The sequence below is a fragment of the Pseudorca crassidens genome, chromosome 8 (assembly GCF_039906515.1).
Source record: "Pseudorca crassidens isolate mPseCra1 chromosome 8, mPseCra1.hap1, whole genome shotgun sequence".
Lineage (NCBI taxonomy): Eukaryota > Metazoa > Chordata > Mammalia > Artiodactyla > Delphinidae > Pseudorca > Pseudorca crassidens.
The window spans coordinates 69,787,616-69,809,976 of NC_090303.1; the positions used below are offsets into that span (position 1 = coordinate 69,787,616).

The 22,361-nt window shown below is 37.4% G+C and overlaps 1 protein-coding gene across 5 annotated transcripts in view; it reads right to left on the minus strand.

Annotated features, from left to right (window-relative positions):
• The window catches only part of IMMP2L (inner mitochondrial membrane peptidase subunit 2), a 904,501-nt gene that overhangs the window by 859,008 nt on the left and 23,132 nt on the right, over positions 1-22,361 (minus strand). For all 5 annotated transcript variants that reach the window (XM_067746752.1, XM_067746751.1, XM_067746753.1 and 2 more), the window contains exon 3: positions 2,292-2,428. In XM_067746752.1, the coding sequence (XP_067602853.1) occupies positions 2,292-2,426 (135 nt within the window). In that variant the 5' untranslated portion in view covers positions 2,427-2,428. The remainder of the gene's footprint in view (positions 1-2,291; positions 2,429-22,361) is intronic.

Below are 22,361 nucleotides of genomic sequence, written 5' to 3' on the forward strand. Positions count from 1 at the left end.
AACTCTAAGAGGAAAACATAGGAAGAACGCTCTTTGATATAAATCACAGCAGGATCTTTTTTGATCCACCTCCTAGAGTAATGGAAATAAAAACAAAAATAAACAAAGGGACCTAATGAAACTTCAAAGCTTTTGCACAGCAAAGGAAACCATAAAAAAGATGAAAAGACAACCCTCAGAATGGGAGAAAATATTTGCAAACGAATCAAAGGACAAAGGATTAATCTCCAAAATATATAAACAGCTCAATATATATATATATATATATATATATTTTTTTTTTTTTTTTTTTTTTGCGGTACATGGGCCTCTCACTCTTGTGGCCTCTCCCGTTGCAGAGCACAGGCTCCGGAAGCACAGGCTCAGCAGCCATGGCTCATGTGCCCAGCAGCTTCACGGCACATGGGATCTTCCCAGACTGGAGCACGAACCCGTGTCCCCTGCATCGCAGGCAGACTCCCAACCACTGCGTCACCAGGGAAGCCTGCAGCTCAATATTAAAAAAACAAACCAATCCAAAAATGGGCAGAAAACCTAAATAGACATGTCTCCAAAGAAGACATACAGATGGCCAAGAAGCACATGAAAAGCTGCTCAACATCACTAATTATTAGAGAAATGCAAATCAAAACTACAATGAGATATCACCTCACACCAGTTAGAATGGGCATCACCAGAAAATCTACAAACAACAAATGCTGGAGAGGGTGCAGAGTAAAGGGAAACCTCTTGCATTGTTGGTGGGATTGTAAATTGATACAGCCACTATGGAGAACAGTATGGAGGTTCCTTAAAAAACTAGAAATAGAACTACCATACGATCCAGCAATCCCACTACTGGGCATATACCTAGAGAAAACCATAATTCAAAAAGACACATCCACCCCAATATTCACTGCAGCACTATTTACAATAGCCAGGTCATGGAAGGAACCTAAATGCCCATCGACAGATGAATGGATAAAGAAAATATGGTACATATCTACAATCGAATATTACTCAGCCATAAAAAGGAACGAAATTGGGTCATTCGTAGAGATGTGGATGGATCTAGAGGCTGTTATACAGAGTGAAGTAAGTCAGAAACAGAAAAACAAATATTGTATATTAACACATATATGTGGAACCTAGAAAAATGGTACAGATGAACCGGTTTTAGGGCAGAAATTGAGACACAGATGTAGAGAAGAAATGTATGGACACCAAGGGGGGAAAGTGGCAGGGGGTGGGGATGGTGGTGGGATGAACTGGGCGATTGGGATTGACATGTATACACTGATGTGTATAAAATTGATGACTAATAAGAACCTTCTGTATAAAAAAATAAATAAAATAAAATTCAAAAAATTTTTAAAAAAGCAAATTCATTCTAACTCCTCAGAGCTGATGTCTATGCCCTCACCTAGTTCTAAGACAAAAAGAAAAAAAGTAAGCTGTTTATTCTCTGTATAATTTTAAGCTTTTAGAAGCTTATACATTCATTTTATTTATGTTTTATACACATATTGAGCACAACGCATGAACTTAATACATGCTAATAACAGAAGAAAACAAATTATATTACAAAATGCAAATTCTTCTTAGTTGCATAAACTTACTTAAACAGCTAGGTTCCAGACATCAATTTTAGAATAATCAAGTTTTCTCTAAGTTACTCCAGAAGACTATTTGCATATAACTTTTGGAAATCTCCACTCCAAATTTCTTTCAATGTAAATAGCACTTAATGTTTTCAATCAGCAACAGGCTTAAAGAATACACTAGAATATCTGAGATCAGTGCTCTAGACTTTTCTACCTATCAGAAGTGTGTGTGTGTATGTGTGTGTGTGTGTGTGTGTATGTGTGTGTGTGTGTGTGTGTGTAACAATAGAGTAACTGAATTTGAGCCAAATCCATCTTGCAGCTGTACTAATAATTTGATCCTAAAAGGATATTTAAGTATGTATTCAAATATGGATAACTTAAAAATCTTAAAATCTCAAGCCACAGCCACAAAAAATGGTATCATGTAGTAAAATTTCTTTAGAATCTCCATTTACAATTCCAAAAAAAAAAAAAGCCACAGATACAGAGAACTATCTGATAGCTAATTTTATTCACCTCTGCTCTGATTTTAATATGACTACATTAAAAGACCTTGTAAAGAAATTTAGCAATGTTAAATTTCAGTTCAAGGCCTTTTTAAAACCTTTCAGTTCCAGCATAGAGATAATACACAGAAATATCATTTCTAATGCCTGAGAAACAGTGAAGCATGTGCTTTAAAGAACGAAGTCATATTAGTCTCACCTGCATTGATGCTCCTTCCACTCTTGCCACACAGGCAACCTGATCCAGGAAAGTCACTGCCACAGGCACCGCCACAAAGAAGCCTTTACAAAATGCCTTGAAGTATCTCTTCACCCAGCCTTGAGACAGTGCCATACCTAAAAGCACAAAGAAAACAAATATGAAATTAGCCTCAATAAGGTGAAAAAGAAAAACATAAAAACAGCCCAAGAAAAATAAGAGTTAAGAAAAAGCAACCTCATCTCAATATGTTTCACACTCATCCCTATAACCATTGGAATAAATTTGACTTAAAATCCCAAAGGCAAATACATTAACTTAGGTTAACTCTTTTCAGTAGCTCAAGTAGCTTACTAATTTCAATAGAAAACTTCTCCTCACAAAGCAATGAGTTAGAAAAAAAATAAGCATTCCAAAAGTAAATCCTTTCCTGTTGCTGACTATGGTGGAGATGCTCCTTAAAGCCCTGATATCTGTTCTCTTCTGCAATAATAGAAGTTCTAGTGGGACACATGGCTGCCCAGCCTCCCTTGCAGCTAAGTGTGACCATGTGACTATGTATGATGAATGGCATATGAGCAGCAATTACATACTTCCACACTGTGCCCTTAAAAGAAGGATGCCCTCCACTTTCTGTTCCCATTTTGTGATACCTGTGATAAGGACGTGGTTGTAGGATCAGGAGTAGCTATCTCAAGTTAAAGATGGCAAAGCAACAAAAGAGAAGGGTCCTAGGTCCCCAGCACCATGCAGACACTGTCATTGCCCTGCATCGCTTACACTCGAGCTGTTAATTAAGAGGTAAATCATTTTCCATCATATTTAAGCCAATGCTATAGGGCCTATGTTATAGCAGCCAGACTGATCCTAACTAATACAACAATGAAATCTACGAAAAATCAAGAAAAAAAAATCACTGCATATGAATTCAATACAGAAAATTATCAGCCCTCACTTAGCCCTGTAACTTGATTAATTTTCAGATTTCAGATTGCCTAGCTAAGGCAATCCTTAAACTGTCTCAAGCAATGAAAAACAAAATAGTGAGAGATCAAAATATGCTACCCTAGAAGATCCAATGGACCCAAACTCAGTCCAACAGATGAAGAATCTTCCTGGCTGGAAAAGACAAATGACCAGTTCACCAGTTTCTCAAAACAATACTTAATTCATACTGTGTAACAGACTATAATTTTTGTCTGTTTTATTTCTTGAACAGGACTGGATAGATACAGGGAGACCAGATTATTCTAGCAGTCCAGGGCAAGAGATGATGGTAGGATGGATTATGGTGGTGGTGGTGGTGGTGGAGAGGGACCAACATGGGCAAACTTATACCTATTTTGGAAGTTAAACTGACAGGATTGAAAATGGATGGGCAAAGGCTGGGGAGAGGAAAGGAGACAAGAAAACTGTCAAGGGGTAGTTGTGACCTATCCAAGCACTGTTATTTTGTCATTCCCTTGGATTGCATTCCAAAGTACTAAAAACATGCTCATGATTCAATTCCTCAAACTTCTAATAAGTACAAGGTCATAAGGTGGGTGCTAGGGATACAGGAGTGAAAAGGAGATACGGTCCTTGCACTCAAGGAGTTACAAAGTGCCAGGGAAGACTGCCCTTAAACAAATATTTCCAATGGAAATGAGCATTAAAATGGGCCAATGTCTCTGGAGCACAGGAACATGGAGCAAGGAAGTCTATCCATCAGAAAATGATTCAGAAAGGTCTCTCAAAGGAAATGGCATTTGAGGTGAGACCTGGGCTCTTCAGCAAAAGGAGCAGCATGTATGAAGTCTTCAGAGCAAAATAAAATATGGTTATTATAGAAACTAAAAGAAGTTCAGTTTGGATGGAGTATACACAAACTTTACCATGTTAATTCTCAATTTTTAATTCAGTAAACATTTATTCATTGCCTGCTAAACACCAATGCTAAGTGCAGAGGATATAAAGGCAGCTACATATACAGTATAATATTTAAAAACTCTCACTAAATATATTTTCTATATAAATGTATGCATATAAAAGCATTTTAAATAGTTATCTGCAGTATTGTTTTAATCATTTAATAAACACCCATATGTCACTTGAATAATTATTAAAATATAGAGAGACATAAAAAAGCAGGTTTACCAAAATGCTAAAAATGGTTCATTCTAGATGTTGAGAAAGTAGATGATGAACTATTTTCTTCTTTGAACTTCAGTTGGTTTCTAATATTTAAAAAAGAAAGATGGTCCTCAGAAGTCACTTCAATGTATAGATACTATGGGGTAAAACTAGTCTTGCTCTCTTTCCCATCACAATAAACAAACCACACTTTTGCAGTCTAGTCCCTGCTGCTCCAAGTAGAACAAGTAAGATTCTTCTCTGTTTGTGCACCGATCGATATATTATAACTGACTGCAATTCTTTTATGTAGCCGATTCAGACTATGACAGAATATTACATGCTTTTGAAAACATCTTGAAAGTCTGAAGAGCCTTGGAAATTCTTACCTTTCTACTCACCCATAGTAAGTACTTCAGTTCAAACAGGAAAAAAATACTGACAATTCATATAACAACTAACCTGACCACTTGACTATTTAAGTAATTAATAAACTGGCTTTAAACACACAAACCTATGCTTGCTTAAATATATTTTAATAATCAGGTCAAAGAGACTTAGATAACCAGAGGAGTTAGACTCAAAAAAAAAACGGATAGTACAAATAGAAAAACTTGCTTCTATATATCTGTGGCTCTTAGAATAAAAGTAGCAAATATATTGACAGAATGAAAATATAATGTGTTCTCTTGGCTGTTCCCTGTGCCCTGCATGCATGGACCTTCACCTTCACTAAATAACTAGGGATAGCAGCAGGATAGAAACTAGGAAAGCTTCAAATACGATGACGCCACAGCTATCCCAGTTGTAAGGTAGCATGCATGATTACAATGTAAATTAAAGGGGAAAAATACATTAACATAAGTTGCATTAAATTCAGGTTCCCAGAATTTTACACCTCCAATTCTTTTCCAATATAAACTCCCCCCTATACTGCTACTCCATTCAGTCACTGTGGCACCCAGGAAGGAGCATGGTAACGAGTGTCAGGGGCCCTGAGGTGGTGTCCTCTCTATGTCTACAAATAGCTGCATGACTTTGATCAACTCACTTCTGGTCCTCAGTTTCCTCATCTATAAAAAGAAAGGGGTTAGATTCAATTTCTAAGATCCTTTCTAGGGTTAACATTCTATATTTCTATACATTTTTTGATTGCTTCTCCAGGACGTTGAAAAGGTACTAAAATTAAGAAAAGCACTTAGATTATTATTGACTAAGAAGAAATGTTATGTTGCCTTTTAGGTTTGAGATTTTTTTTAATGTTGAAACGAAAAAATAACTTTGCTTTTATTAAACAAATAGTTAAAAAGGGAAGCAAAGAGGAAGTTGGAACTAGTGCAATTTCTGTGAAAGGACATTTTAAATACAGGTAAAGACCTGAAAGCCACTGCCCTTTCCCTTCTCACACTCACAACTCCACTGCTCATCAGGGCACTGCTGCCATGTCCTGCACAACGGTAAGGACAAATATTTTTCTACTGAGAGATTCTCAAAGAGCATGTGGGAGCTGTGGGAGGTGTGCCAATCTGAAGGTGTGCAGATTCTGCCCCAAGCCAAGGGGGAAAATAAAAGCTGCCTTGCAGATAAGGGGTCACTATTTTCAGAGGCTTAAAAGCAAAGTCTCAGTACAGTCCTGTCCTACCCGAATTGTGAACCACACCTCTACCTCATAATAAAACGCTTTTAGAAGCTTCTCACTATCATTAGAATACTAAAGCTATACATAAATGAAGAAATGAATATTATACTTCTATGTCAAGTCATATCAAATAAAATGTTTAAAGTGCTATGGCATTCACACTTCATTAAAGTTAATGTATTTCTTTTTCTATAAAGAACCATTGGGATGATCTGGTGTTTTGTTCACACCTTAAATGTTTAAAAGTACCATACTAATAAGCACCTAGCATCCACTTCCTCTGCCAAAATTTCCTTTAAGCAATAATAATGTGACCATCCCCGGCAAAAAAGGAATAATTTTTATTCCTAGTGAACTAGTGAACTCAATTCTTCTAGTAACCATGCAAGTCATTTAGGTTCAAAACACTGCTCCTGAGAAAATTATTGCTTAAGTAGCAGGCACATCTGGTTCATTGCTAAAGTACATAAACTGAGAATATTTTTAAATAAGCTTTCAGAGTTCACTGAAATCATATTTGCCACCTGGTATAAAACACCTGCAAGTAAAAGGTTTTTTGGTGCTACTGACCTCAACCACATAATGACCTATACTCTAAATACCTCTCTTTCCTCTCACAACTTGTTATGGTTTGATCATACATGAATTCATCTAAAATCATTCTTAAATTTGCATATATTTTAGCTTATACAAAGTCACTCATCCATAGCAACCAGGTGAATAAATACAACTCAAGTCATCCTAATTATAAAAACTATTTTAAAATTGTGTGGCAGGTTTGAAGGTAAGAGGAAAACAATAAATTACAAAGCAGTATCTTATATAAAATGTAACCTTTCTATCATAGAAATCAGCCTGCACATTTGGATAGCCAAATCAAGATTTTATTTGTAAATTCAAACTATGAATATCAGAGAATAAAAGAGCAGGGACCCAAACAAATCTGACACCCAATTCCTGACTCAGTCAATATATATTTATTGATCACCTACTATGTAACTGTGCTAAGGGGTGAGCACATAATGCAGAACAAGGCAGGCTTGGTCCTTGGCCACGTGGAGCTTACATTTTCATTCTCTCTACATTAAGTGCCTACTTTGTGCTACTCACTATGCTAAGATACCAAAAGTAAAATGGTACACTGAGTCATAGTTCCTTCCCAAAGGCCCTGTGATAAGATCACAAGAAATGAGTAGATGACCACACACGATCAGGCTACCCTCCTCCATGTATCTCTCCAGGAGCTCCTGGTACCAATAACCTCACTCTGCAAACAAAGTATAAGCATGTGCAATAGGAGGCAGGAAGCATTAGGATACGTTTACACTGAATCAAGGGAAAAATAATAACTGATGAACTAGAACAATTTTGATTCCACTGGAAGCAGATCTGGGAAAGTAACTGATGGATACCAATTTGAAATAAATTACAGGGCCACCTTCCTCCTTTCAGATTATAAATAAATACTATAAAAATAGATAATTGGTAATCTTTAGAATGTGAACTCCAGCATGAAATTATTTATCTTTTAACTTGTGTGACTTAATAGTTCTCACTCAAAAATGTGCAGAAAGGACAAAACAGCAAGAAAAAATAAAGTATGAAGAAAAACTAGTCAAAAATAATAAAGGAAAGAAAGCTGGGCTTCCCTGGTGGCACAGGGGTTAAAACTCCGCCTGCCAATGCAGGGGACACGGGTTCAAGCCCTGGGCCAAGAAGGTCACACATGCCGCAGAGCAATTAAGCCCATGCGCCACGACTACTGAGCCTGCGCTCTAGAGCCCACAAGCCACAACTACTGAAGCCCATGAGGCACAATTACCAAAGCCTGCATGCCTAGAGCCCATGCTCCGCAATAAGAGAAGCCACCGCAATGAGAAGCTTGAGCACCACAACAAAGAGTAGCCCCTGCTCAGTGCAACTACAGACAGCCCATGCACAGCAACGAAGACCCAACACAGCCATAAATAAATAAATACATACATAAATAAATTTATTTTAAAAAATAAAAGAAAGAAAGAAATCTAATGGGGTTACACATAAAGTGAATCATGTTCTGGAAAAGAAACCCAATTTTAAAAGTCCACACTGGGGTTGGCTGTGTGAACACAGCCTAAAAGGGGCTAGTGTGCCACAGCTAGCCTGGAGGGAGTCCGGGAAAAAGTCTGGACCTCCCTAAGAGACAAGAGATTATTGTTTCGGGGTGCGCAAGGAGAGGGGATTCAGAGCGCCACCTAAATGAGCTCCAGAGATGGGCGTGGGCCACGGCTATCAGCGCAGACCCCAGAGACGGGCATGAGACGCTAAGGCTGCTGCTGCCGCCACCAAGAAGCCTGTGTGCGAGCACAGGTCACTATCCACACCTCCCCTCCCGGGAGCCTGTGCAGCCTGCCACTGCCAGGGTCCCGTGATACAGGGACAACTTTTCCGGGAGAACACACGGCGTGCTTCAAGCTGGTGCAACATCATGCTGGCTTTTGTCGCTGCAGGCTTGCCCCACATTCCGTACCCCTCCCTCCCACCGGCCTAAGTGACCCAGAGTCCCCTAATCAGCTGCGACTTTAACACCATCCTGTCTGCGCAGGGAACAGACCACCTCGGGTGACCTACATGCAGAGGTGGGGCCAAATCCAAAGCTGAACCCCAGGAGCTGTGTGAACAAAGAAGAGAAAGGGAAATCTCTCCCAGCAGCCTCAGGAGCAGTGGATTAAATCTCCACAATCAACTTGATGTACCTGCATCTCTGAAATACCTGAATCGACAACAAATCATCCCAAAATTGAGGAGGTGGACTTTAGGAGCAACTGCAGACTTGGACTTTGCTTCCTGCATCTAATTTGTTTCCGGTTTTATGCTGATCTTCATTTAGTATTTAGAGCTTACTATCACTGGTAGATTTGTTTACTGATTTGGTTGCTCTCTTCCTTTTATATATATTTTTTTTTTCTTTTTTTCTCTTTTTGTGAGTGTGTATGTATATGCTTCTTTTAGTGATTTTGTCTATATAGCTTTGCTTTCACCATCTGTCCTAGGGTTCCGCCTGTTTTGTTTTTTTTGGTTTTTTTGTATAGTTTTTAGTGCTTGTTATCATTGGTGGATTTGTTTATTGGTGTGGTTGCTCTCTTCTTTCTTCCTTATTTTTTTATTTTTTACAATATTTTTTAATTTTTATTTTAATAACTTTATTTTATTTTATTTTACTTTTTATTTCATTTTTTTTCTCCCTTTTCCCCTGAGCCACGTGGCTGACAAGGTCTTGGTGCTCTGGCTGGGTGTCAGGACGGAGCCTCTTAGATGGGAGAGCCAAGTTCAGGACATTGGTCCAACAGAGACCTCCCAGCTCCACGTAACATAAAATGGCGAAAGCTCTCCCAGAGATCTCCATCTCAATGCTAAGAACCAGCTCCACTCAACAATGAGTAAGCTACAGTGCTGGATACCCCATGTCAAACAACAACCAAGACAGGAACACAAACCCAACCATTAGCAGAGAGGCTGCCTAAAATCATAATAAGGCCACAGACACCCCAAAACACACCTTGGGATGCAGTCCTGCCCACCAGAAAGACAAGATCCAGACTCATCCACCAGAACACAGGCATCAGTTCCCTCCAGCAGGAAGCCTACACAACCCACTAAACGAACCTTACCCACTAGGAGCAGACAGCAAAAACATTGGGAATTATGAACCTGCAGCCTGTGAAATGGAAACCCCAAACACCGTAAATTAAGCAAAATGAGAAGACAGAGAAATACACAGCAGATGAAACAGCAAGGTAAAAACCCACTAGACCAAAAAAAGAAGAGGAAATAGGCAGTCTACCTGAAACAGAATTCAGAGTAACGATAATAAAGATGATCCAAAATCTTGGAAACAGAATGGAGAAAACAGAAGAAACGATTAACAAGGACCTAGAAGAACTAAAGAGCAAACAAACAATGATGAACACAAAAAATGAAATTAAAAATTCTCTAGAAGGGATCCATAGCAGAATAACTGAGACAGAAGAACAGATAAGTGACCTGGAAGATAAAATAGTGGAAATAACTACCACAAAGCAGAATAAAGACAAAATAATGAACAGAACTGAGGACAGTCTCAGAGACCTGTGGGACAACAGTAAACACACCAACATTCGAATTATAACGGTACCAGAAGAAGAAGAGAAAAAGAAAGGGACTGAGAAAATATTTGAAGACATTATAAGGGAAAACTTCCCAAATATGGGAAAGGAAATGGTCAGTCAAGTCCAGAAAGTGCAGAGTCCCATACAGGATAAATGCAAGAAGAAACACGCCAAGACACATATTAATCAAACTATCAAAAATTAAATACAGGGCTTCACTGGTGGAACAGTGGTTAAAAATCCACCTGCCAGTGCAGGAGACAGGGGTTTGAGCCCTGGCCCAGGAAGATCCCACATGCCATGGAGCAACTAAGCCTGTGTGCCACAACTACTAAGCCTGCACTATAGAGCCCATGACCCACAACTACTGAAGCCCGTGTGCCTAGAGACTGTGCTCCGCAACAAAAGAAACCACCGCAATGAGAAGCCAGTGCACCAAAATGAAGAGTAACCCCCACTCATCGCAACTAGAGAAAAGCCCACGCGCAGCAACGAAGACCCAATGCAGCCAAAAATTTTTTTAATGTTTTTAATTAAATACAAAGAAAAAATATTAAAAGCAGCAAGGGAAAAGCAACAAATAACATATAAGGGAATCACCATAAGGTTAACAGCTGATTTCTCAGCAGAAACTCTATAAGCCAGAAGGGTGTGGCAGGACATATTTAAAGTGATGAAAGGGAAAATCCTACAACCAAGATTACTCTAACCAGCAAGGATCTCATTCAGATTCAACGGAGAAATTAAAACCTTTACAAGCAAAAGCTAAGAGAACTCAGCACCACCAAACCAGCTTTACAACAAATGCTGAAGGAACTTCTCTAGGCAGGAAACACAAGAGAAGGAAAAGTCCTACCATAACAAACCCAAAACAGTCACGAAAATGGTAATAGGAACATACATATTGATAACTGCCTTAATGTAAATGGATTAAATGCTCCAACCAAAAGACAGAGACGGGCTGAATGGATACAAAAACAAGACCCGTCTATAGGCTGTCTACAAAGGACCCACTTCAGACCTAGGGACACATACAGACTGAAAGTGACGGGATGGAAAAAGATATTCCATACAAATGGAAATCAAAATAAAGCTAGAGTAGCAATTCTCATATCAGACAAAATAGACTTTAAAATAAAGAATGTTACAAGACACAAAGAAGGACACTACATAACGATCAGGGGATCAATCCAGAAGATATAACAATTATAAATATTTATGCACCCAACATAGGAGCACCTCAAAACATTAGGCAAATGCTAACAGCCATAAAAGGGGAAATCGACAGTAACACAATCATAGTAGGAGACTTTAACACCCCACTTTCACCAATGGACAGATCATCTGAAATGAAAATAAATAAGGAAAAACAAGCTTGAAATGCTACATTAAAAAAGATGGACTTAATTGATATATATATAGGACATTCCATCCAAAAACAACAGAAAACACTTTCTTCTCAGGTGCTCATGAAACATTCTCCAAGACAGATCATATCTTGGGTCACAAATCAAGCCTTGGTAAACTTAAGAAAATGAAATTGTATCAAGTTTCTTTTCTGACCACAACAGCATGAGACTAGGTATCAATTACAGGAAAAAATATGTAAAAAATAAAAACACATGGAGGCTAAACAATACACTACTAAATAACCAAGAGATCACTGAAGAAATCAAAGAGGAAATCAAAAAATACCTAGAAACAAATGACAATGAAAACACGACGACCCAAAACCTATGGGATGCAGGAAAAACAGTTCTAAGAGGGAAGTTTATAGCAATACAATCCTCCTCAAGAAACAAGAAACATCTCAAATAAACACCCTAACCTTACACATAAAGCAATTAGAGAAACAAGAAAAAAAAAAAAACCCAAAGTTAGCAGAAGCAAAGAAATCATAAAGATCACATCAGAAATAAATGAAAAACAAATGAAGGAAACAACAGCAAAGATCAATAAAAGTTAAAGCTGGTTCTTTGAGAAGATAAACAAAATTGATAAACCATTAGCCAGACTCATCAAGAAAAAAAGGGAGAACACTCAAATCAATAGGATTAGAAATGAAAAAGGAGAAGTAACAACTGACACTGCAGAAATACAAAGGATCGTGAGAGATTACTACAAGCAACTATATGCCAGTAAAATGGACAACCTGAAAGAAATGCACAAATTCTTAGAAAAACACAACCTTCCGAGACTGAACCAGGAAAAAATAAAAAATATAAACAGACCAATCACAAGCACTGAAATTGAGACTGTGATTAAAAATATTCCAACAAACAAAAGCCCAGGACCAGATGGCTTCACAGGCAAATTCTATCAAACATTTAGAGAAGAGCTAACACCTATCCTTCTCAAACTCTTCCAAAGTATAGCAGAGAGGAACACTCCCAAACTCATTCTATGAGGGCACCATCACCCTGACACCAAAACCAAACAAAGATGTCACAAAGAAACTACAGGCCAATATCACTGATGAACACAGATGCAAAAATCCTCAACAAAATACTAGCAAACAGAATCCAACAGCACACTAAAAGGATCATACACCATGATCAAGTGGGGTTTATCCCAGGAATGCAAGGATTCTTCAGTATACACAAATCAATTGACGTGATAAACCATATTAACAAACTGAAGAATTAAAACCATATGATCATCTCAATAGATGCAGAAAAAGCTTTTGACAAAATTTAACACCCATTTATGATAAAAACCCTCCAGAAAGGAGGCATAGAGGGAACTTAGCTCAACATAATAAAGGTCATACGTGACACAACCACAGCCAACATTGTTCTCAATGGTGAAAAACTGAAACCATTTCCTCTAAGATCAGGAACAAGACAAGGTTGCCCACTCTCACTACTATTATTCAACATAGTTTTGGAAGTTTCAGCCACAGAAATCAGAGGAGAAAAAGAAATAAAAGGAATCCAAACTGGAAAAGAAGAAGTAAAACTGTCACTGTTTGCAGATGACATGATACTATACATAGAGAATCCTAAAGATGCTACCAGAAAACTACTAAAGCTAATCAATGAATTTGGTAAAGTAGCAGGATACAAAATTAATGCACAGAAATCTGTTGCACTCCTATACACTAATGATGAAAAATTTGAAAGAGAAATTAAGGAAACACTCCCATTTACCACTGCAACAAAAAGAATAAAATACCTAGGAATAAACCTACATAAGGAGAAAAAAGACCTGTATGCAGAAAACTATAAGACACTGATGAAAGAAATTAAAGATGATACAAATAGATGGAGAGATATACCATGTTCTTGGATTGGAAGAATCAACATTGTGAAAATGACTATACTACCCAAAGCAATCTACAGATTCAATGCAATCCCTATACAACAACCAATGGCATTTTTCACAGAACTAGAACAAAAATTTCACCATGTGTATGGAAACACAAAAGACCCCAAAGAGCCAAAGCAATCTTAAGAAAGAAAAACGGAGCTGGAGGACAGCTGGAGGACCCAGACATCAGACTACACAGTATACTATCAGTATACTATCAGACTATACTACAAAGCTACAGTAATCAAGACAGTATGGGATTGGCACAAAAACAGAAATATAGATTAATGGAAGAGGACAGAAAGCCCAGAGGTAAACCCATGCACATATGGTCATCTTATTTTTGATAAAGGAGGCAAGAATATATAATGGAGAAAAGACAGCCTCTTCAATAAGTGGTGTTGGGAAAAATGGACAGCTACATATAAAAGAATGAAATGAGAACACTCCCTAACACCATATACAAAAATAAACTCAAAATGGATTAAAGACCTAAATGTAAGGCCAGACACTATAAAGCTCTTAGAGGAAAACATAGGCAGAACACTCTATGACATAAATCACAGCAACATCCTTTTTGACCCACCTCCTAGAGAAATGGAAATAAAAACAAAAATAAACAAATGGGATCTACTGCAACCTAAAAGCTTTTGCACAGCAAAGGAAACCATAAATAAGACAAAACAACAACCCTCAGAATGGGAGAAAATATTTGCAAATGAAGCAACTGACAAAGGATTAATCTCCAAAATTTACAAGTAGCTCATGCAGCTCAATATCAAAAACACAAACAACCCAATCCAAAAACAGGCAGAAGACCTAAACAAACATTTCTCCAAAGAAGATATACAGATTGCCAATAAACACATGAAAGGATGCTCAACATCAATAATCATTAGAGAAATGCAAATCAAAACTACAATGAGGTATCACCTCACACAGGTCAGAATGGCCATAATCAAAATCTACACACAATAAATGCTGGAGAGGGTGTGGAGAAAAGGGAATCCTCTTGCACTGTTGGTGGGAATGTAAATTGGTGCAACCACTATGGAGAACAGTATGGAGGTTCCTTAAAAAACTAAAAACAGAACTACCATATGACCCAGCAATCCCACTACTGGACATATACCCTGAGGAAACCATAATTCAAAAAGAGTCATGTACCACAATGTTCATTGCAGCACCATTTACAATAGCCAGGATATGGAACCAATGTAAATGTCCATTGATAGATGACTGGATAAAGAAGATGTGGCACATATATACAATGGAATATTACTCAGCCATAAAAGGAAACGAAATTGAGTTATTTGTTGTGAGATGGTTGGACCTAGAGTCTGTCATACAGAGTGAAGTAAGTCAGGAAAAGAAAAACAAATACCATATGCTAACACATATATATGTAATCTAAAAAAAAAAAAAATGGTTCTGAAGAACCTAGGGGCAGGACTGGAATAAAGACGCAGACATAGAGAATGGACTTGAGGATGTGGGGAGAGGGAAGGGTATGCTGGAACGAAGTGAGAAAGTGGCATTGACATATATACATTACCAAATGTAAAATAGACAGCTAGTGAGAAGCAGTCACATAGCAGAGGGAGATCAGCTCGGAGCTTTGTGTCTAACTAGAAGGGTGGGATAGGGAGGGTGGGAGGGAGACGCAAGAGGGAGGAGATATGGGGATATGTGTATAGGTATGGCTGATTCACTTTGTTATACAGCAGAAACTAACACACCATTGTAAAGCACCAATTATACTCCAATAAAGATGTTAAAATAAATAAATAAAAGTCCACATAGTGGGACTTCCCTGGATTCCCTGAGAATCCAAAAGACCTCAGCACAAATCATGATTCAATCACGTGACTTTGGACAAATTCCTTCATCTTCCTGAGCCACAATTTTTCCACATGAGAAACTCTGCGGGGTGTTTTGGAAGTTCAGAATGTTCAGATGTGTGGCATTTTTTAAAAAAATAAGCATTAATATTAAGGGAAATAAAAAACCCATAAAACTAGCATCTGAACATATTATGTGTAATGTATTAGAGAACAATGGCTAGATCATCAAATAAAAGGTGTTTCTTCAGATAAAAGCATTAGCCATGTCCAAAGAAAAGGACTAGCAATAACAAATCAAAAAAGGGCAAGAGACTTAAGGATGTCCATTACATACAATAAAACCTATAAAGCCTATCTTCTAAATAATGGGACACCTAATATCCAGAGTGATAGTTTTGTTCTACTTTGAATCTAATCTTGTTCTCAGATTTGATGGGTTAGGGATGATCATCTTTCCTGATGTTTGCCAAATAACAAGAATTATGGAGTCCCAACACCAGCACTGTCCTAGGTGTTTTGAGAATTATTTTTAAGCAGAATATAAGAAACATATGACTTAGCAACAAAATTGGACCAGAGGAATAATTTATATAATAGACATTGGGAAAAAAGAAAAGAAAAATAAGAGCTGAATTGCAAGAAAAAAATTCATGCAAAAAGCTGAAAAGAAAAAAATGAATTAGAATGTAGGTGGTAAGTTTAAGAATGTTCACTCTAAAATTCTTACAATTTTTCTGTACGTTTAAAATTTTTCATTAAAATGTTGAAATTAAAAGAAGGATAAATTACATTTGGTAAATTTCTCAGACAAGAGGAAAATGTGATTATGAGAGTAAAGGTACATAATGGGCTATTTCAGATAGTGAGAATACGGGCCAGACCAGGGAACAGGAGATATATTAAGAGCAGTGAGGAATAAGACTGGATTTAATGCTTATTTTTTATTTTGCTTTGTTTTGTTTCTTAGCAGTATGGAAATCACCGTCCCAATGTTTTTGGAAACCATATAAAACAAGATCCACATCACAACAGTTGCCCTCTCTAAGAGCTGGCTCAGGCCACCCTAATCCTATATCCTTATCCTTTAAGTCCATGTAGACACCATTTGACTGCATTTACAAGTAAGGCCCAATCTAAAATTTCAGTTATTAAGATGCCATAGATTCTACAAAAGTAGTTTACCATAAAAATTAACAGGACAGAAAATAGCTTTCTATGAAATGAGGAAAACCGTATTAAATGATGACCATTAGCAGGGAGAAGCTTGGCAAGATTTAAACTCTAATAACCACAAAATTTAGATTTCAACACTGTACTCTATTTTTTTTCCAATGTAATAGAAAAGTATAACTGCTGTCATTAAGTAGAAGCTAAAGGCAATGTGGATATTAAGCTAACAATGTAGCAACTTAAATATATGTGTAAATGAAACAGACCAGGTACTTATCTACACCCCAAAGAAAGTAATTAGAGGACTTTGGACTATTTCACCATAAACCTATTTATTCCTGAAGCAATAATACTTTGAATTAGCTAAAGAACGTATTTCCAGCATCAGAATACTTGCTGAACAGCTAAAAAGAAAATACAGCATTATTTAGCATTTAGACTGTGAGTGAAATTGGTTTTTAAAAAATTGAGAGCCTGTAAATGGAAAAAGTATGCTTTCCAAAAACAAAATCTCAAAACCCTTCAAAAATCAAAACTAAGCAATAGAAGTCAGAGGAAATAAGGAAAAGATGATAACACTGAGAACCTATAAAAGAAGGGCACAAGATCAACAAGAAGAATAATAGGAAGTAAGCGCCAGGCGATAATATGAGTTTCCGGGGAAATGTCCCCTAAAACTCCATATGACACACAGTTCCCGGAGCACAGCTGTCCCTGACCTATCTTGCTACCTCCGATCCTGGCCTACTGTCTAATACTACTTCATACTCGTTTCTCCTAATTACTTTTCACAACATCTCTGCTTCTGCCCTATTTTTAAATGGTACAAGCGTCTCCAATGGGTTGAGCAGTAAAGTGGAATAGTCAATTTTTTTTAAATACGTGATTTTAGGGTCTCATGAAAATCCTATCCTGACCCCTATCCCTCATGCCTCAAATGTGTTGCTTTCTTTAACCAGACACTAACTCAAATTCATATCAAGAGATAAGGAACAAAAACATGGCTTTTCCTTTGATCAGGATTGAGAAGAGGAAATAGGAAGGTTTCTCAAAATAGCCAAGCCCGCCCGCCCGCCGACGGGCAAAGATGGGAAGGTAAGGTCACAAAAAAGTAAGACTGGGAAATACAATGTAACCAGCAAAACTTACAGCCAGCCCAGGGACTGATACTACTCTCACAGAATGATAAATTTAAAAATTAGAAACACAGGCTCCCCCAGCAGGGTAAACACTTTAAGGCTCTGATTAGTCTGTCAAAAATAAAGCCTGTCCAAACTATGGTTGGAAGTTTTGGAAGGCTGCCCACGGCCCATCTATGGCAGCTGCATGTCCACGGGACGCTCAAACAGTGGCAGTGCAGGCTCAGTACTGGATAAAGACTCAGCCAGATGAGAAGATTTATGCAATTTAAAGTGAAAGCAACAGTGACCAAGGTCTTTGGAATGACTGGTTGTGGTCCTTTAAACTTACAAGTGTAAGCCCACACTCAGGCACATGCACTTGTTGAAATGGCAACAAAGGCCAGGCTGGCAACATGTTTTTAACAACAAAAGAAAGGCAGTCAAGAGGTCAGAGTACAAAGAGGCTCCTTCTGTACAGCCTGGGAACTAAGGCAGATGGAGCACAGCACTCTCTGGACTCAAAGAGACTGCTGCACAGAAAGTCCAGGGATCACAATGAGCCCCTGGTGAACATTATAGCAAATGGAGCTGAGATGTTTATTTAGATTGCTCCCCACACATAAATGACCTATTTTGATTTTGCCTACTTGCTGGTATATTAGAAGATTCTGTTTAAGATACCTGTGAAATTTCATTAACATGCAATGCCCTGAAGTTACAATGTATCTGCCTATCAAAGTATTTAAAATTACTCATAGAAATATGAAATAGTGTAAAAAACAAAAAACTGTTTAATACTGTAGGCAGGTATCTGCAATGAAATACAATGATCCCTACTGTATAATTCCAAAGAAGCATCAGAAGTTGGGGGAATAAAGCAACTTAAATGTCACCACATTATTATCAATATTATTTTGTGAATCTGTTATTAGATACTTGACCAATAAGAGTCAATGGCTCTCACATACAGTCGAGCATGGTATTATGGAACATTCCATCAATTCAATATTAGACTCTTTAAATGAATTAATGTGATATTAGTGCAGTAGTCAAATACATGAATGGAACAGTCAAGGGAGCTGTGGTGGTTTAAAAATGTTCCTGCAAACCCCTGACAGCCCTCCCTTCAAAACGAGGAGCCTAACTCCCATCTTCTTAAGAGTGGGCTGGACTTAGTGACTTGTTTCTAGCAAACACAATGTGGCAGAAGTGATGCTATATGACTGAAGCTAGTCAAAAAACAGATAGCTTCCTCCTGCCTCTCTCTCCTGGATGACTACTTCTAGGCAAGCCAGCACCATGTCCTGAGGACAGCCAACCCTGGCAAAAGCCCAATTAGAGAGCAATTAAGGCCTCCCTCCCCACAAGAGCCAGCACCCCCTGACCAGCCATGAGTGAGCCACCTGCAAGGTGCAAGACCCTCCCACCTCAGTTAAGCACTCAGATGACTGTGGCTCCGGTTGAAATCTTTCCTTCAACCCTAAGAGGGACCATGAACTAGAATTGTGGAGCTGAGCTGCTCCCAAATTTCTGACCCGTGGAAACTGTGAGAGAGAATAAACGTTTCAAGCCACTGAGTTTGAGGGTAATTTGTTTTGCAGAAATAACTAATACAATAGTAAACCCAGAAATAAATCCAAAGACACAAAGAAATCTGGTATATGACAGAGATGTTCACATTGATAGGGAGGAGCCTGAATTAACACATGATGTGAAATAACTAACCACAGTTTGGAGGGAGAAAAAAAAAAACCAAAGGTGGATATTTTACTCATTATAGAAAGATAAATTCTGGATAATTCAAAGGTTAAATGTAAAAAATAAAAACATAAAAGCAACGAAAGAAAATAAAGGCAGACAGTATTTTAAGAGTGGAAAGAGGCATTTTTGAACATTTTATAAAACCCAGGAAACATAAAAGAAAAAAGATTGATGGATTTAACTTCATAAAAATCAAAACATCCCATAAATAAGGTTATAAGATAATCAGCATGATATTAAAAATTGCAATATATATTAATCCCAAAGGTTTAATATCGCTAAAATTATACAATTCTTAGAAGAAAAAAGGTAAATGTTCTGAGAGAAAAGTGAGTAAAATACATGAAAGGCATTTCACCAAAAGCAAAATATGGATAGTATATAAAGATATAAAAAGATGTTCAACCACATTAATAATAAAACAGATACAAATAAAAAAAATATATCACCTTTTTAACCTATCAGACTGGCAAAGATTCAGAAAACTAAAACTACCCAGTGTAGGAGCATAGAATTTATCATGCTCTCCTGGGAGTGTAAATGGGTACAACCTTTCTTGAAAGTAATATTATAATATGTACTAAAGTGTTACATGAACACACACCTCTGATGCAGAGACACCACTTCTAGGGCACAAAGATATGATCAAGAATTTTCAGTACGCCACTGTTTACAACGGTGAAAAACTGAAAACAGCCTAAATGTCCATGAAAAAATAAAGAAATAAACTACAACAGGCATACAGTGAAATAATTTTCAATCATTAAAAAGGACATTGTATAGCTATACTGTTTGACATTCTGTATTGAAAAAAAGTTGGAAAACTATAAGTATAATATGAACTAATTTATGTGAAATTTTATACACACACATCATCATCAAAAGGGTGGGGTGAGGAACAACAGGCACACAAATGATGACAGTAGTATTTACTGGCAGTCAAGAGATTTTTACTTTCTTCTTTGTTCTTTTCCATATTATTTAAATTCTCAATAATGGGTATATATTATCTTTATATACTAAAGCAAATTAACATTAGCCTTTTCTGCTACAACAGATGTTTCTTTAATGTAAGTTAGTTCACATGCAGGAAAGTCGTATTTCCTGTCTTCAAGACCCTCCCCTAAGGTAAGCTATCCAAGGAAGTTGACAGTGCAGACGAAGAAATCCAAATATTTCCCCTTGTGTTTAAAATAAAACTAAGTCAACACCCTGGATCAGATTTTTAACTTTGATGAAATTGGTCTCTGTTAGAAGTGGGTGACTTTAAGGACCAACAATTTAAAGGAGGAAAACCAGGATTTAAGGCCAAGGACTGATTGTGATGCTGGGTATAAATGCCAGTTGAGATATAACCACGTTGTTGTTTTTATTACAATTGTCACTTTTTGGTGCCGGGTCTGTTTACAAAATTCTACTGGTTTCCAACCATCTGTTCCTCACCCCATTTCCTCTAGAAGCCCTATCACGTTTAGCACATGATTTTGCAGAATTAAAGGTTTTTCAGAAATGCAAACATGGCAGGAAGAGAAAAATGCCTCTGCTGTTCTGAGGAAAACTCAAAGATGTAGAGAAACATTCCATAAGTAAAAAAGGAAAAGAAACATTAAACTTTATTTTGCTTCAGCAATAGTTTCTAATGAAAGATGTGAAACACAGGACAAAATAATCGCAATAATCTTGATTTACACCACAAATTTATATATATATATAAAAATACATATGTACACACACACACACACACACACACACACAGAGGGAGGGAAGAAGAGAGAGAGAAAAGAGAAATGGTCCTTGCCCCCACTAGACACTTAAAATCTAAGCAAGACAGAGAATTAAACAGGCATCAATTGTGGTAGATGAAGGAGGGATTAATCAAATTAACTTTTTTTTTAAGTGGCACAAACAGTAAAGAGATTTATTTCTTTCTCATATAAAAAAATTCTGCAGGCAGGCAATTCAAACTGACCCTGTATTGTCCACCATGGCAATTCACCCATCATCTTTCTTTCTTTTTTTTTTTTTTAACTATTTTATTAAGGTATGACTGACATACCAAATGCTGCACATATTTAATGTATCCAACTTGATGAGTTTGGAGATAAGTATACACTCATGGAACCATCACCACAATATATTCCATAAACATACCAGACACCTCCAAAAGTTTCCTCCCACCCTCTTTTAATCCCATTAATTTTTGAACATCGTATTTAATTATATATCCTCAAATTAGGTAAGTGGAGGAGAAATGCAAACAATGAGGGAAGCAGGTCTGAAACTATTTTAGATACATTGTAGCATTGAACAAATGGGAAACCCGTGTTAGCTGGGAGCCAGGGTGCTCTCTATGGAAAAAGGGAGATATAAATACACAGCAGGGAGCCAAGGAAGAACCCTCTGGAGACATAAAAGCAAAGATACCCTGGCAGCAACGACTATATCTAGTACGTGGATCTTAGGTTCTAATACCGTTCCTCACAATAGGGAACTAGGGCTCTTCAAGAAAGGGTTGATTCCAGGGCTGGGCAAGCAAGGTATAGAATGAGCCTGGAACATCTTGTTACGCGAAGTGCTCAGAAAAACAATGGAAGCACATCAAAAGGACACAGGGGCCTGCTTGAAGGTGTTCCTACTGGTTAAATATGAAAAAATGTGACCATCTAAATAAATAAGGTCAGTAATGATTATAAACCACTGAAAAATACCTGTGGATCTGCTTATCTTCTGAAATTGGGCAATATTAAAAGAACTGAGTATTTAGCCTCAAAAAGTAAACTGGGTAATGCTAATTTAATTTCATATAAGTAATTAATACCATGAAAGTATTCTATAAACTGTTGTTTAATAAAATGCAAAATAGTGTTTTCCTTTGTGATCATTCTCAGATATACGTTTAGAAATGCAGTTTCCTGGCAGGGAATTTTTTTTCAATTCATAGTATCCTTCTACGTAATTTCCAAAGTATAATTGTTGACCTGACTAAA